The 18457-nt window shown below is 39.3% G+C and overlaps 1 protein-coding gene across 1 annotated transcript; it reads left to right on the forward strand.

Moving 5' to 3' along the window:
- Nucleotides 1-185: 185 nt before the first annotated feature.
- Nucleotides 186-16682, forward strand: LOC138980928 (uncharacterized; the record flags this gene model as incomplete). Its single annotated transcript, XM_070353785.1, is given in 5 exon segments — nt 186-322; nt 1669-1735; nt 13234-13521; nt 15332-15613; nt 16392-16682. Coding segments are annotated over 4 exon segments (913 nt in total), but the record flags the coding sequence as incomplete, so codon positions are not given.
- Between the last annotated feature and the right edge of the window lie 1775 nt (nt 16683-18457).

Here is an 18457-nt window from a genome sequence, read left to right on the forward strand (position 1 = left end):
AAGCTCGTATCGATTGCTCTTGGGGAAACACGTTTTCATTTTTGCAAATCTTTTTTTCCGTGCGCCTGTTTTGTTAAATGTACGATCGAGTATTTCCGAAAAAACCTGATATGACACTTGACACAACTATATTTATTGCATTTTGTCGACATGTCCCCACTCATGCTCGGTCAGTTATACTTTGAAGTACTTCCCTCCAGCTCCCTATAATCCAATCAAAATCTATTTGTCTAAAATCTCCGTTTCCAAACGTGTTCCAAGCAAAACTTGGCAGTGACACTTTTAGGTCTCCGTTTGTAAGCGTGGTGGACGTCTTGAGACTGTAAGTACTCCACATTTTTATTAAACTGTGGTCAAATTCTGATCATAGTTGTTTTGGTACGTGTGTGTGTGTGTGTGTGTGTGTGTATGTGTGTGTGTGTGTGTGTGTGTGTGTGTGTGTGTGTGTGTGTGTGTGTGTGTATGTGTGCGGCTCTCTCTCTCTCTCTCTCTCTCTCTCTCTCTCTCTCTCTCTCTCTCTCTCTCTCTCTCTCTCTCTCTCTCTCTCTCTCTCTGTGTGTTGCGCACCTACCGTGCTTTGAATAACATTTACATTGAGCCCATTTCCATTTTAGTCCGAATGTTTGCACACATGTATAGTGCAGAACACACAAGGCAACTTACATCATTTTCGAAGCTCATCTTGTTATGAGGCGTTAATTAATTTAATAATATGCATTTGTCCTTCGATACAGTTCTAAAACGTACTGCTTTCAGCATTTGAAAATAATCAAGAAAACTCTTTATAATTCAAACATTTACAATTAGAATTAGCTTGTTTTACACAAACACATTTCATTTTTCAAACCTACGTATTTTTTAAAATACATAAGTTGGTTAATTCTTGCAATATCATTATCACAAAATCGCATTCAGACATACATTTATCAAGGTGGGAATAACCTATACCTTTTTACAATGCTTGAATGCTTTACCTTTTCACAAATTTAAATACTTATTACCGAACAAAACTACACAGTTCAGTTCTGGATATGTATGTTCTTCATAATCCCTTCAAACAAGAATTGCCAAAAAGAAATTACAAACGACAACAACAACAAACACAACAACAAACACAACAACAAACACAACAACAAACACAACAACAACAACATCAACAACAACAACAACAACAACAAAGAACAAAAAAACTAAGAGGGTAAGGGCAAAGCAACACATGGACCCAATTTCCATCGTGTCAGAGAAGACTTTCTTAAATAAGTAAGTATTTGCTTCATTTCATTGTCTGTGTGTCCACTGTGTAGACTTATTGGGTCGATGTACTAGTGTAGGACTTGTCTTGATTTGTTAAAAATCGAAACGTTTCATACCTTAACTTTTCTTGGTTTTCGATTTTTTTTATATTGGAACTTTAGCAGTTTATCTGTTTTAAGAATCTTCCAAAACTACTTTTCACATGCAGGTCTGAAAATTCTACGTTTTTTCGGACTTGACTTGAGTAATTCTTTGTATGTTTTCACCGTTTATTGTGATCGTCATTTTCGCCATTGTGATCAGCTGTGAACGAATAAACGATGTAAAATGTGCTTTCTTTCATTTAAATGGCCATAGTGCAGATTTTATTAGCGACCGTTCAACATTTTCTTTCTGGGGTTTTTTTTCTCCCAGATTCGACTGAAGAACATGAACTCTCCAGCCATGTTGGCATTAGCGTGTTTGCTTCTCTCACTGAACGGTAAGTGACTGCGTTGAACATTCAAGTATTCCCCCCTCTGCTTCTTTACCTCTGTAAACTTGTAGGGGTAGTTATTTTTCGATAATGACCCAGCAACCAAACAAATAACGACCCAGCAACCCAGAATCCTCGATAGTGCAATGGGTTGAGAAGTTGTTCTGTTTCGGTACTACTTTTTGCGACTGAAAAGTTCCGAACGCTCTAACGTACGAAGTATACATCTCTGGAGCAAACAATACAAACATACCGCATTTAAATTAACAACTACAGACCTGAACACATGAATCTTCATATAAAATCCATGAGTTCGGTTGTTTTCTGAATCTAGATTTGCCGCCGTGCTCAAACGTTCATCACAAGCAATTTCCCGCAAGGCAAGTAACTCATACTTTGTCTAGCGACAAGAGTAGTTCCCCTTCTTTTCACTCAGTTTCTTCGACAACAGACTGCAATCCGACGGTCAGTTTTCAACAATATTTCATTTAATAAACAGATCACACGCAACCAAATGCACACATCTCATCAATTTAAACAACAAAAAGCGGTTTCATACACTATTTTCCCCAGAAAACTGAACTTCATACAGTTTTTAACGTTGGAACACGGGTGCAAAAGTTCGTCTGCTAGTCCCATTTGACGAAAAAACATTATCCTAAGCGATACCAAAACATATACAGAACACACAATATCTGCCTTTGCCGCCACAGCAGAATAACAGCATATCTGTGTACTTGATTTTAGTCCAAAATAGGAAAACTGACAAGAAGTGTTAACAGAATGGAATGATTTGCACGGAACTATACAACCGCGCATTAATCGATCGCCTGCGCAGGTTGACTGGTTGAGTGAATAGGATTCGATCAAACTTTCGCAAAAAAACTCCTCTTTTCTTTGAATAACTGAAGAAAGGAGGAATAAAGAGGTTACACACCTCGTCTCAGTGATTATAAAAAATAATGGTCTCAGTTCGCGGTCATGAAAAAGCTCGCTAAAGCTCGCATTTTTCATGATCCGCTAACTTCGACCATTATTTTTAATAATCACTGAGACTCGGCGTGTAACCTCTACTTATTCCCCCCTCTGCTTCTTTACCTCTGTAAACTTGTAGGGGTAGTTATTTTTCGATAATGACCCAGCAACCAAACAAATAACGACCCAGCAACAGCCTGAATCCTCGATAGTGCAATGGGTTGAGAGGTTGTTCTGTTTCGGTACTACTTTTTGCGACTGAAAAGTTCCGAACGCTCTAATGTACGAAGTATACATCTCTGGAGCAAACAATACAAACATACCGCATTTAAATTAACAACTACAGGCCTGAACACATGAATCTCCATATAAAATCCATGAGTTCGGTTGTTTTCTGAATCTAGATCTGCCGTGCTCAAACCGTTCATCACAAGCAATTTCCCAAGGCAAGTAACTCATACTTTGTCTAGCGACAAGAGTAGTTCCTCTTCTTTTCACTCAGTTCCTTCGACAACAGACTGCAATCCGACGGTCAGTTTTCAACAATATTTCATTTAATAAACAGATCACACGCAACCAAATGCACACATCTCATCAATTTAAACAACATAAAGGGGTTTCATACACTATTTTCCCCAGAAAACTGAACTTCATACAGTTTTTAACGTTGGAACACGGGTGCAAAAGTTCGTCTGCTAGTCCCATTTGACGAAAAAACATTATCCTAAGCGATACCAAAACATATACAGAACACACAATATCTGCCTTTGCCGCCACAGCAGAATAACAGCATATCTGTGTACTTGATTTTAGCCCAAAATAGGAAAACTGACAAGAAGTGTTAACAGAATGGAATGATTTGCACGGAACTATACAACCGCGCATTAATCGATCGCCTGCGCAGGTTGACTGGTTGAGAGAATAGGATTCGATCAAACTTTCGCAAAAAAACTCCTCTTTTCTTTGAATAACTGAAGAAAGGAGGAATAAAGAGGTTACACACCTCGTCTCAGTGATTATAAAAAATAATGGTCTCAGTTCGCGGTCATGAAAAAGCTCGCTAAAGCTCGCATTTTTCATGATCCGCAAACTTCGACCATTATTTTTGATAATCACTGAGACTCGGCATGTAACCTCTACGTATTACACTTTAACCGTCGCTCGTTCGGGTTATCGACTACACACGGAAGTCATCGTGGTGCCGTGCGGACCCATGCTTCTCATTTCCTTCTTTGAGAAACATGGGTCCGCACGGCCCCACGATGTTTGTAGTCTAAATATGACCTTTTTTTAAAATCACTTCTCGCTGACATTTTAGGACATTAGAGCGTTTTGGGTGCCTGAAAAGCTCATTAAAAGATTCCAACTAAATTTAGCTTAAAGGACCCCAACTGGCTTTTTTTGGTGTCAAAAACGCGTTCATTTGCGTTTTGGCGTGACTTAGGTTAACCAGACATGCATGCCGTAGGAAATTGTTTTCTCACCTTCCCTCACAGGGTTTAGTTTATTTCGGAATCGTTTAGGCCATAATCCGACGAATTTCGTGGCTGAAGCGAAGCGTTTTCGCGTTCCGATCTGGCGGCCATTGTATCGTGAACGTCCGCGAGAGTACGGAAGTGGTGAATTCTGGGTAAAAATTCCGATGACGTTACAACCAGTAATCATGGCAGAAGCAACTTTAGCTGCTGAACCTTACAGTTTTGAGCCTGGGGGTTGAAATCAAGTGTCTGCGCGCCCCGTGATTTGTAAAAATGTGTGGGGTTAGGGTTAGGGTTAGGGTTAATTGTTGACATTGTAGTTGTTCTTGGTTTTTGAGTTGTTGTCAGTGTTGTTGTCGTCGTTGTAGTTGTTGTAGTTGTTGCCCAATGTTGTACTGTGTTGTGGTTGTTGTTGTTGTTGTTGTTATTGTTGATACAGTTTCGCTGGTTTCTCAACAATGCTGTTGTGGTTGTTGTTGTTGTTGTTGAGGTTGTTGTTGTCGTTGTTGTTGTTGTTGTTGTTGATGTAGTTTCGCTGCTTTCTCAACAATGCTGGTGTTGTTGTTGTTGTTGTTGTTTTTTTGTTTTTGGGTCCTGCGATTCATTTTCACAGCCCATTCCTGCTTGTGCCTTGAGTCGGATGGAAACAAATGAAAACTCAAGCCTGAGTCTTTTTTTTGCAACTCCGAACATACGGCAGCAGCACACTCTCTCGGCATGATGTCGGGAGTACGCACGCATCCACGGCTGCAGCAAAGATGCAGACCGAGCGTCGCTATTTTCGCTTCCGATTTCTGTAAGTGACGTCACAGCCAACGGCTTGTCACCGCGGGGATTTTGAAGTCTCGCGTAGCAGACGAATTTTTTTCCGCTTTTGGAGCATGCATTTTGTGTAAAATTAGACTGCTGCAACACAAAACCTCGGTTTTTGCATCTTTAGATGCTTACCTATATCATTAAATCAACACCAACTGCTTTATCTGACCTTTAAAAGAGCCTGTTGGGGTCCTTTAAGAGATATGTGCAATTAAAGGTACAGAAAGCCTCCCGTAAACCATCAAAGGTACTGTCAGGCTTTTACACACAGTACAAACACCCTTCCATTTGAACGCTCACCGAACGGGAGCATCCTAGGTGCCCTACGTAAAGAGCAAGCAATTTTCAAAGAATTAATTTTGCGGATTGTCTCCTCACACAATCGGACCGTGTTGCGTTTTGGCGCTAGACCTAACTTTTAAAATCTAAATAATAAATTGACAGCTTGTTACATAAGCATTCTCTTAAATCATAAGAGAATTCTTTTTTCATCAAGACAAGATCAGTACAATTCGAAGTTTTGAAAGTTTGAAAAAAGAAAAGCCCGGAAGCAGGGTCACGCAAGGTCGTGGTTCTCATAGCAGACGACAGAATATGCCAGTTCCTCTGAACAGTCAAAAGCCATTGCTAGAGTTCTTGTGAACCACAGCGGTTTGTTTCGTGCATAGTCAGAGGTACATAATAACGTGCTATTGCAGATAAGCTCACAGCGAATTACAAACTGATGACTACATTGTGAAAAAGGAAAACTGGTTCACGGTGGCTCAGGGGTAAGATAAACCACGCAAAAATAAATTCTTTGAAAATTGCTCGCTCTTTACGGAGGGCACCTAGGATGTTCTCAAGTGGTGAGTGTTTAATTGAAAGGGTGTTTGTACTGTGCGTAAAAGCCTGACAATATCTGTGATGGTTTACGGGAGGCGTGCTGTGCCTTTAAACACCCTCCTGTGTCCACATGGACCCACGACTACCGGTGTAACACGAGAAAATTACTCCCACGAAATTTTTACTCCGGAGTAAACATTTCGTACGAAAAAGTTACTCCCTTTATGAAAAAAGCACTCCCCCATTGCACGAGAAAATTACTCCCCAAGACAGGTGAGTTCCGAGTAAACATTTGGTACAAAAATGTTACTCCCCTGACGAATAAATAACGAATAAATTACTTCACCCCAACACGAGCAATTTAACTTCCCATGCCAGGTGTACGAAATTTTTACTCCCTTGTCCCCTGTTAGTCTTGGTGGTGGAAGGGATGGAAGGAGGGTAGCGCGACATTCGTTTGCGCGAGGTCACTTATTGGCATTATCCCTTCGCCCGCATCCCATTATTGCGTACGAGATTTTTACTGGAAGTAAAAAAAAATGGGGAGTAAAAATTTGGTGGAGGGAGTAATTTTTTCGTGCCTTGGGAAGTTCTTTTCTCGAACGAAAAGTGTACTCGGAGTAAGAATTTCGTACGAAATATTTACTCCGGAGTAAATTTTTCGTGGAGTAAAATTGTCTTGTTACACCGGCGAAGGTTAACTCACACGATCACATGGGCTTCAACATTGACCGTTCTCACATGTCATAGCCGTGTTCTGACGTGCTGCTGTTTTACAAGGGTTGCAAGGGGAGGGGCCTATTCTATAACTATAGATGGGTATATAAAGGGTGTCCCTTTTGATCCCAAATTTCTATTTGAACATGTTTCCCTTAGTATTGAAAAAAAACTGGACTTCGATTTTGTTATCAGTGTGAATGATATTTGTTAATTATTGTGTTCTGTTAATTGACTGTTAATTTCATAAGTATTGTTTTCTCGTTATAATGAACCTCCCAATACATATAAGTGTCTGTGTTGTATTGTATTTAGAAATTGAATACAAATGTTTAAAACAAAACAAAATATACAGCAAGTAAGGTCACTAAATAGCCGAGCCACATATTAGTACAGAATAGGTGGAATGTACAGAGCATCCTTCGGGTTAACCTCACTAAGGGTCAAGGTGCCACACAAAATACATCAAATGCTTTGTAGCCAAACTTGAAGATATTGTAGTGTGCACCTGACAACAAAGTAAAGTTCCTTGAGCGTTTTCGGGTCTAAAAACAGACCTAAAACAGGTTTGACAATTTGAGGGGCCAGAAAGAACACACTTTTGCCCTTGTTTTAAGATGCTTGGATTCAGTTACTGCTTTTTATATTTAGTCAAGTTTTGACTAAATATTTTAACATCGAGGGGGAATCGAAACGAGGGTCGTGGTGTATGTGCGTGTGTGCGTGTGTGTGTGTGTGTGTGTGTGTGTGTGTGTGTAGAGCGATTCAGACTAAACTACTGGACCGATCTTTATGAAATTTGACATGAGAGTTCCTGGGTATGAAATCCCCGAACGTTTTTTTCATTTTTTGGATAAATGTCTTTGATGAGGTCATATCCGGCTTTTCGTGAAAGTTGAGGCGGCACTGTCACGCCCTCATTTTTCAACCAAATTGGTTCAAATTTTGGTCAAGTAATCTTCGACAAAGCCCGGACTTCGGTATTGCATTTCAGCGTGGTGGCTTAAAAATTAATTAATGACTTTGGTCATTAAAAATCGGAAAATTGTAAAAAATATTAAAAATTTATAAAACGATCCTAATTTACGTTTATCTTATTCTCCATCATTTGCTGATTCCAAAAACATATAAATATGTTATATTCGGATTAAAAACAAGCTCTGAAAATTAAATATATAAAAATTATTATCAAAATTAAATTGTCCAAATCAATTTAAAAACACTTTCATCTTATTCCTTGTCGGTTCCTGATTCCAAAAACATACAGATATGATATGTTTGGATTAAAAACACGCTCAGAAAGTTAAAACAAAGAGAGGTACAGAAAAGCGTGCTATCCTTCTTAGCGCAACTACTACCCCGCTCTTCTTGTCAATTTCACTGCCTTTGCCATGAGCGGTGGCCTGACGATGCTACGAGTAAAATGGCATTGCGTTCAGTTTCATTCTGTGAGTTCGACAGCTACTTGACTAAATATTGTATTTTCGCCTTACGCGACTTGTTAGTGGTCATTTTAAGAAAACGGATATTGTGCTCCCCAAATATTTAAATGTTATCTGCAACCAGGTAGTATCTTTGCTTTTTGTTTAGACAACCCTCAAGGAACTAACGACAACATATTATTAAGCATGTTTAAAAGGTTTTTTTACGAACCCCCCCCCCCCCCCCCCTTTAGCGGCACTTGACCGCATGGTGGCGCTATCTGAGCTATTCTTCGCCGTAACTGCCCAGAAAAGGCGATAAGCGCATACGCACAGAGCAAGAATCAAACAACCTTTGCAGTTAACAGCGCTTTAACATGAACAGCAGTGAATATCAAGATTAACAGCCAGCTGGTCGCTAATGCTATTTTAGTTTTCTTACGTCTCATAAATACTGGTCAAGGTCAATCTTCACAGTTGCAAATCATGGTCTTCTTCTTCTTCTTCTTCTTGGCGTTCGCAGAGGTTACACAATCAGTCCAGCACTGGTGATGAATGTTGTCGTTTTCTCCAACTCCTGTCGACTGCCGTATAGTTTGGTCTGCAAGGGAGTTGGTGACGGCCACACTTCTTTTCGTTCCTCATCTAGTAAGGGACATCGCTGTAAGATGTGTTCCGCTGTTTGGTCTTCTTGACCGCAGGCACAGGTTGGTGATGGCGCCAGCTTGAACTTTCGGTTCATGTGAGCATTGAGCCTGTTGTGGCCAGTACGCAGCCTGATGAGGTTGACTTGCTGCTCTCTGGACATTGTGTGGTAGTCATCTCTGTTTGTCCTTGGCCTCATCAATGCCTTGGTGATTGTCTTCTGCTCACTAAAGCTGACACTGTTTTCAGGTTGGTCTTCCACGGCTCCTTCTTTCGCCAGCTCATCTGCCCTTTCATTTCCTGGTATCCCACAGTGTGCTGGTATCCACTGGAGGACAACTCTTCTGGTTTGTCTGACCATCTGTAATGCTTTGGCCAGCTGTGGGAGTTTGTCGTTCTCTAGGGCCTGAAGGACTGAAAGGGCGTCCGAGAGGAAGACAACTTGGTAGCAAGGGTCTGCGGAGTCCTGAACCAAGGAGGCGGCCTGCATGAGAGCTTCTGCTTCTGCTTTATAGTTTGTGCAGTGTTTGCCAGTGGCAACGCTGGATGTAGCTGTATGTCCCCCAGGGAACTGGATGAGAATGCCTGCACCTCCATTGAGCACGGCGTTAGTTGCTGATCCATCGGTGTATACATGGATCCACGCCTCTTTTGGGTACTGTTCGTCGATCAGGGCTAAGGTGAGTGCCTGTCGAGCTGTGTCATTCTGATCTTCTCCTGAGGTAACATGTGGAACACTGGTGCAGATCTGGATGCCTGGTTTCTCTGTTGCCTTGGGGGTTTCCTCTTCTTCTTGAGTCAGAGGTAGAGTGTTCTGTGGGAGGACTTTCCTGTACTGTCGAGAAAGTCTCTTGCTCTCGTGTACAAAACTGCTCCGTTTGAGCCGGTTCTTGGTGAGGTTGCTCAGTCTGTGCTTCATGGGGTGGTCGGGTAGGCACTTGAGCTTCTCGGCCTGTACCATAGTCTTGGCTTCTCTTCTCTGACAGAGGGGTTGGATGGTGGTAAGCTTCTCCATTTCCTTGATGGGCGTGGATTTCATTGCACCAGTGATGAGTCGGAGGGCCTGGTTTTGCACACGGTCAAGGGTCTGCAGGTTTGTCTTGGCTGAGGTTGACCACGCTGTGGAGCCGTACTCGAGGTGGGGTCTGATTGTTCCCTGGTATACTGTCTTCAGTATCTTCTCGTTCGCTCCCCAGGTGGTACCTGCCAGCTTCCTGAGTATGGCTAGCTTGCGCCGGGCCTTCGTCTCTGCCTGTGCAATGTGTGGTTTCCAGGTCTGCCGTCTATCAAAGGTGACACCAAGGTACGTTGCGCAAATCATGGTCAACCTGACAGTAATTGGCCACCGTACGGTTTAGTTTCGACGCTCAAAATCATTCCTTTGTAGGTGTTATGTGCAAATGTGTTGCAACATTGGCTTCGATTATTTGAGTCTTCTTCAAGTCTTGCGAAATATTAAAGTCTGCCTCAAATGGTTAACAGAACGATTTAAATTTTCTCATGAAAAAAGCATTTCTAACCTTATGGAACACACTTGCAAAAGAATTCAATGACACAGTTCGTTTGAATTACTATTTAGCTCGCGTAAACCACACACCAGTTTTCGTGGTTTATTTTAAGCCTGAGTCATCGTGGACCCGTGTCACACACTTTCGTTTTGTTTGTCACAATTTCGTCGTCAGTTTGTGATTTTAATGCAACTCGCTGTATCTCCAAAAGCACGTAATTTTGTACCTCTGAATCTAAAATGCAACAAATGACTTCGAGTCACACGAACTTATCGGCGGCGGTTGGTTTCAAAGGAGCAAGCGATATGCTTAACATTCCTCTGGTTTCAAAGAAGCAAGCGATATGCTTAACATTCCTCTGGTTTCAAAGGAGCAAGCGATATGCTTAACATTCCTCTGGTTTCAAAGGAGCAACCGATATGCTTAACATTCCTCTGGTTTCAAAGGAGCAAGCGATATGCTTAACATTCCTCTGGTTTCAAAGGAGCAAGCGATATGCTTAACATTCCGAGGCAGACTGGGCCTTTAATATTTCGCAAGACTTGAAGAAGACTCAAATAATCGAAGCCAATGTTGCAACACATTTTAACATTTGCACATAACACCTACAAAGGAATGATTTTGAGCGTCGAAACTAAACAATGGGCTGTAGGTGAAATTATTCCCTTGTACAAACATAAAGGCTCCCAAGCTGACCCCACAAATTATAGAGGAATTACTATACTCAGTTGCTTCGGAAAACTTTTCAGTGCAATTTTAAATGCTAGGTTATCAAACATTTTGGAGAGTAATAATAGATTAGGTCAAGAACAAACAGTTTTCTGCAAAGGTTTTTCAACACTAGACCATGTTTTTACTTTGCATTGTATATTAAACAAATTTCTCAACAAAAAGAAGCGATCGACTGTTTTGTGCATTTGTAGACTATGAAAAAGCGTTTGATAAAGTTCGCAGTGCATTTTTATGGGAGAAATTAGTTAGTTCTGATGTAAATGGGAAGTTTTTAAAAGCTGTAAGAAATATGTACGAAAATGCCAAGTCTTGCGTTAAAGTTAATAGTGAGTGTTCTGGATATTTTCCCAGTTTGTGTGGAGTTAGACAAGGGGAAAACCTGTCACCGCTGTTTTTTGCTCTATTTTTAAATGATCTAAAGCCTTTTCTGTTGGAAACCAGTAATGGTTTACAATCTATGTCAAGAGAGGCTATTGTGGTTGGAATGGATGATACTGATGTAAATGCTTTGTTTCAAATGTTTTTATTACTGTATGCGGATACTGTGATCTGCTCAGAGTCTGAAAAAAACCTGCAAGAATGTTTAAACAAAATGCACGAATACTGTTTAAAATGGCGTCTAAATATTAATGTAAACAAAACGAAAGTTATAGTTTTTTCCAGAGGTAAAATTAGAAATAAACCATTGTTTACGTATAATGGCAATCTAATCGAAGTAGTGTTTGATGTAATGTACTTGGGCATTAAGATTTATTATAATAATAAATTTTCAGTCGCACAGAAGAATCTATATGATCGTGCCTCAAGGGCAATGTTTGTTCTTTTGCGTACTTGTAGACAATTGTCACTGCCTGTGGACATACAAGTTGACCTGTTCGATAAAATGATTGCTCCAATTTTACTATACGGATGTGAAGTATGGGGTTTTGGTTCCTGTGAACTTGCTACTAAACTTCAATTGCGTTTTTATAAAATTGTTTTCAAACTAAAAAAATCAACTCCAAATGCTATGATATTTGGTGAACTTGGAAGATATCCACTAGATGTTAATATGAAATGTAGAATGCTTTGCTATTGGTATAAACTGATTAGTCCTATTCATAAAAATAAATTTTCAAGTATTGTGTATTGCTTTACTTATAAATTGTATATCAATAAGATGATTGAATCTAATCATTTATGTTATATTGAAAAAACCTTAAATGAAATTGGTCTCTCTGGCCTTTGGACTTTTCAAGAAAATGTTCAATACTCAAGCGCATGGTTTAAACAGAAAGTAAAAAGAAGCTTGTATGACCCGTATATCCATAATGGTTTACAGAAATTGGAGAAAAAAAAATGTTTTGGAATTATCGAATGTTTAAAGATATGTTTGCATGTGAAGACTATGTCACATACCTACCATATCAGCAATGTGTTTCAATAATGAAATTTAGAACATTAAACAACAATTTGCCTGTACAGAAAGAACGTTATCTTAACATCCCGAGGTCAGAAAGAACTTGCACCAAATGTGTATCACAAGACATAGGTGATGAATTCCATTATTTATTTGTCTGTGATTTTTTCAAAGAAGAAAGAGCTGAGTTGTTACCACCTTACTATTGGAAAAAACCTAATGCACTTAAATTTAAAAAGTTGTTTGCTACTAAGAAAAAGAAATTGCTGAAGAATATTTTGGACTTTATTAATAGAATTTGTAACAGTTTTTCATAATTTTTTTTTATTTATTTTTTATTTACTATATTAGCATATATCATGATTGTATTTATTGTTCAAAATGCCCCCATGGGTTATGGACTAATAATAAAACTTGAACTTGCTACGGGCAACACGACCTTGCGTGACACGCTTCCGGGCTGCCTTTTTTTTTAAACTTTCAAAACTTCGAGTTATACTGATCTTGTCTTTATGAAAAAAAAGCTGTCAATATGTTATTTAGATTTTATAAGTTAGCTCTAGCGCCAAAACGAGGCGTCCGGTTGTGGTACTAGACAATCCGGCTTGCCACACAAAAATAAATTATTTGAAAAATGCTCGCTCTGTGCGGAGGGCACCTAGGATGTTCTCAAGCGGTGAGTGTTTAAACGAAAGGGTGTTTATACTGTGTTTATACAGTGTCTGTGACCAGAAAATGATGGTTTACGTGAAGCTGTGTGTGCCTTTAACAAATGACGCCCAGATTCTTGATTATCATCGATGCAAAGTTTGTTCTACAATTGAAAAGAACTGTGTGAGAATTATATATAGGTATTGTTTATACTCTGACTAAAACTAAGCTAACCTGTTAAATATGCTGCCTGAGTTTGCTTAAAAATGTGTTTCGTGAAAATGTTTTTGGGGTTGTTCTTCATTAAAATAAATTTCCTTGTGTGTTTCATTATTAGCATGCACAGAGGCTCAGCCATCACTTAGCCTGGAAGATTGTCCGACGCAGTATGCACCACAGGACTCAAGCTGCCTGTGCGTGGTTGCAAACGTTACAATGCCATCCAGCAGACTTCTGTGGAAAGATCCCTCAAAGAAGACAGTCGAACATGGTCAAGTGTCCGAGACCTCACTCCAGCTTCCCTTTAGTAGAATCGAAGCAAAATACAACGGAATGACGTATACGTGTGAACTGGTGGACGAATCAATTAGCCCGACGTTCATCACGTACACGCCGAAGGTTGCAAGTATGACATGGATTTTAATCATGCTTTCCAATTCTGTCTGAATCATTGTTAAAAATGAAAGTATAATTTGTTCACTTTCTCTGACATATTAACAGTCTTTACTTTGAGTGCATTTTTTAATTTCCTGGGGGCAGGAACTGATTTGTTGTCTGACATGTAGTCTGATCCAAGAAAATGTTGTCATGTTCAAGATTTTCTGTTGTTGTTTCTCCTCATCATTATCAATGTCTCAAACCGTATCAAATTGGTAGAACGTTTCGAGATTTTTTTCTCTCTTTATACGACAAAAACTGTCATAATATGGATAATAAAATGAGTAAACAACGTTTACCCCTTTTTGACTGTATCAAGTATTTGCATAATTATAAAGATAATTCAAGACAAGCTATGAATACTGTAATATTGAAAAGAGCACAGACATTTATAATTAAAACATATCATTATAATCGGAAAGAAGTTTTCAAGTACATATAGAAAATAAAAACCAGTTGCTCAAAGTGATGAAAACAAAATGTAGTCAATCTACCGGCCTGAAACTCAAAGATCAAGACTGAAAACCTGGGATCATTCATCATCGAAACTATTAAGTCTTAGCTAACAGTTGAACATGACATATATATATCTATATATTCTTTAAGGATATGTTATTTATTTATTTTCAGGGTATGATATAAAATACAATGAAACCTTTTGTAAATCTGTTATCAAGACGTCAATTCAAACTAAAATGTTAAGAATGTTACATACAAATTACACTTAAGACACAAAAATCCTACCCCATGCATGTTTTGGCGAACGACCAAGGAACTCAGATGTATCACACGAAAGTGAAAAAAGGAGAAATTATGTTTTGTTGATGTCTAAACCAAGCAAAAAAGTTATTGTGTCAAATTTTGAACCCCAATTCATTAATTCCCGTGTCATTTTATACAAACAGTACAGTCCACTTGACTATCTAGCACACCTTTCGGATCAAAGACTGACTTAACAGGGATCACTTGACGGCCGCTCGAATAAAGGAATAAGGGTTTTAGTTTAGATGTCAAGCGCTTAGAGCAAGCCTTTTTAACGAAAGTTTTTGATTTAGCGCTATATAAATGTTCTTCTTATTATTATTATTATTAAAATCGACGTGACAAAAACTTAAAAATCGACGAAAAATGATAATAGGCAAAACGTGGCAAATTTTGCACACGAGGCGGGAATCAAATCAATTATCTAACCAGAATACATTGTTTTATTTAGTAACTTAAGCTTGCATATTTTGTGTGTTATGTTATTGCTTCTGCTGTAGTTATCAAGCGCAAAAGCGATCAAAAACGGGAGGTTTTCTGTCAATTTTGAGGGGTACAATTTGGATAGTTACAGTATTTGTCCAGATGTCATGCAATGTTCCGGAAAAAAGTTTTAAAACCTGTCATAGGCTTGTTCACTTAGTCCAAAACATTCATGACTTCGCATGTCTACAGACAAATGTTTTATACAAAGACAGCCACAGTTTGATTTGAGTATGTAACTAATTGTGTAAATTTTCTGGGCCTGTTTTTTAGGGGTTCACCTACTTGAGCGGAGGTCACGTGATCGATGTTTAAGACCTGTGTAATCCGAAAGGTGTGCCAGATAGTCAAGTAGAAGGCCTTGATTAGCCTATGAAGTTTGAATAAATCGACACGGGAATTGGGAATTATCTTTTTAATTGGGGTGCGACATTTGTTTCAATAATTTGTTTGTTAAGTTTAGATTCTGTCCATCGCGTCATCTATTTTATCAACTGTTGTATCTATTATATTTAGTAATATATTTAATACAGTGCCGCCATCCCAACCAGCTTTGAAAGACTGCCCATTAGACTACATACCGCCAACCGATAAGTATGCCCACTGCACGTGCATGACAACAGATCGAGGTGTCCCGGCTGCCTTGCTCCTGTGGGAAGACCCAGAGCAGACAATGGTGAAATTCACAAATGAGGAGAAATCGCTGGGCCTTCCGTTCACTTCGGTGGAGGAACACTTCAGTGGACGCGCCTACCGCTGTGTCTTACGGCATATCACAGGGGACCTGATGGTTTCTTACACACCACTTCTTGTGGGTAAGTGAACGCACGCAGGCATGCACGAACGCACGCACGCACGCACGCACGCACGCACGCACACACTCACATTAACAAACAAACAAACAAACACTAATCCAAATAACGAAACAAACTTGTTTGTGTGTGTGTTTGTGTAAGTGCGTGCGTGCGTGCCTGCCTGCCTGCCTGCCTGCCTGCCTCCAAATACGTTATCAACAACTTACCATGCAAGTAATTTGGAAAAGGCTCAATAGTCTTTAAATCCTTGTCCGGATATTGCATGTGCGTCATTTTATGGAAGAATGTTTTTTTCATCAGATGATGCTTCATAATGAGTATCAGATGAAGATCAATGATATAATTGTCAGTGAGAATGGAAGCATTACACACCATTTTATGTAAAGGGCAGTTTAATACGCAAAGTGTACATTCGTTGATCATATTTCTTTCAATTTCTATTAACTGAAGGCATCTGTTCTTTTGTTTTTATCCTGCGTGATTTGCCCTATCAGTTTAAAACAAGGAATTAGGCTTCTTTGTGTTTGATGTCGAGGTAGACGAACATTCTACATTTTCCATGCAAGCCATTCATTGAATCGAACTGAGTGATGATTGAGGATGAGATTTAGTTACATATTAGGTAGGGATATGGCCGACACTATATGCTATTTGTTTGTATTGCGTGCTCATTCATGTGATAAACACATGGTTATGTTTTGCTTAAGTCCATGTTATTACAAGCACTGTCATTTTCTTAATAACTCTGATTAATTCAAAATACTTTTTTTTGTTATAGTGAAACCAGAATCTCCAGTAGTCGAAGGACTCAAGGGACAATATGTTATAAATGAACTGGTCAGCCTGAAATGCACGGTTAAGGGAGGCGTGCCAGGAACTCAGAAAATCTTTTTTAACTGCGACAACCATTCGGACCGGCCAGACGAAATAGAGGGTTCCCAGCTGACAAGCTCCTTACTATTCAACGCTATGATAACAGACAACCACACCCAATGTGACTGCTACGGAACCAATGACTACTTCCTCAGTAGCATGCTTTCTGTTATTCTTCATGTGGGCTGGACTGACGGTAAGCTTATTATTTATGCGTTCTGAGGTAATATTTTTACATTGGCCACATTTTGACTGAGTAAACCCTGGATTCGAGCCGAGGAAGATTATTTATGGGTTTGGGGTGTGTGTGTGTGTGTGTGTGTGTGTGTGTGTGGGTGTGGGGATGGGTGTGTGTGTGTGGGTGTGTGTGTGTGTGTGTCTGTGTGGGTGGGTGTGTGAGTGTGTGTATATGTGTGTGTTTGTGTGTGTGTGTGTGTGTGTGTGTGTGTGTGTGTGTTTGTGTGTGTGAAACTTGATATGTGAATTCTTTCGAGATGATATCCCCAGACAGGGTTCTCATATTTTCGATGAGTGTCTTTGATGACGTCATACCCGGCTTTTAAAATAATTTGATCCGGCACTGTGCTGACCTCATTCTTTATAAATCAAATTATGTCAAGTTTTTGTCAGACAATCTTTGACACGGTCCGGACTACAGGGTGGGCCACAAAAAGAGGGACAAAATCAAACTCTCATATTTTCTAAGAAAATAATTGTTTCTTTCTGACCAGAATGTCCTTTGTTGTTGTTAACCACACTACCAGTGTTTCTGAACTTATCAACCAAGCGTGTGATAGTATGACGACGTGGTATTTTTTTTCCAGGGTGTTCGCGTCGAAACTGTCTTTGAACCAAAGTAGGCGACTTACAGTTCCACAATCTTGGTCCTCTCTTCGACGGAAAAGTGATCGTAGGGGTCCATTCTTCTGTCAGATAAAACTTACAGGTCTTCTGGATATATCACCTGAAAATCAGAAAGAAACAATTATTTTCTTAGAAAATATGAGAGTTTGATTTTGTCCCTCTTTTTGTGGCCCACGTCATCCAGCAGCGCGGGGCCTGGATTGAACATGTCATCAATTACTGACAAGACCAACCAAATGTTCTTCGATTTCGAAATGCTTTGGTATAATAAAAATTTGAGATGTTGTCCACATCTGGTGAAAAAAATCTTGCGAAAATTCTTGTATTTGTAGAAACTATTACAGTTTCTTTTTGTCCCTCTTTTTGTGGTACACCCTGTATATGATTGCATTGTGTTTGAAAGCATAAACTTTCTAAAATGAAATCCTGTAAAAATAGAAATTGTATGACCAGATTAATAGAAATCTTGTCGTTTTCTTTATCAATTTTGCATCCAGAAAGGCATAGATATGTCATGTTTACTCTGAAAATGTCAGCTAGCCAAGCCTCATTAGTCTTGGTGATGACTGATCCCAGGCTTTCAGTGATAATCTTTTAGTTTCAAACCGACAGATGAAACTAAACGTTTGATATCACTTTAGGCAATGTGTTTCACTTTTACGAATAATGCGTGCATGTTTAGAAAACACACTGTACATTCGAGATCATTTAAAGGTCTCTCATATCCAATATATCTCTCTCATATCCAATATATCTCTCTTATTTGATGACTTTGGACTTCAAAACATTGTGCATTAACTTTACTTCGAGGATATTTTTTACTGGCGGGCTTTCTCGTCTCTTCAAATTCACATTTATATGTGGGTGTCTAAGTAGAGTTTTCTATCACGAGAGATAACATGATGTCAAGAGAGATAACATGATGTCAAGAGAGATAACATGATGTCAAGAGAGATAACATGATGTCAAGAGAGATAACATGATGTCAAGAGAGATAACATGATGTCAAACTTTGTTTTTCTCCACAAACGAGGAGTCAGGTTGTTGCAATTTATCATGAGATGGATATGCAACTGTAAACCCGTGATTTGTACAATTGTAAAAACA

Source organism: Littorina saxatilis, linkage group LG11 (assembly GCF_037325665.1).
Source record: "Littorina saxatilis isolate snail1 linkage group LG11, US_GU_Lsax_2.0, whole genome shotgun sequence".
Taxonomy (NCBI): Eukaryota; Metazoa; Mollusca; class Gastropoda; order Littorinimorpha; family Littorinidae; genus Littorina; species Littorina saxatilis.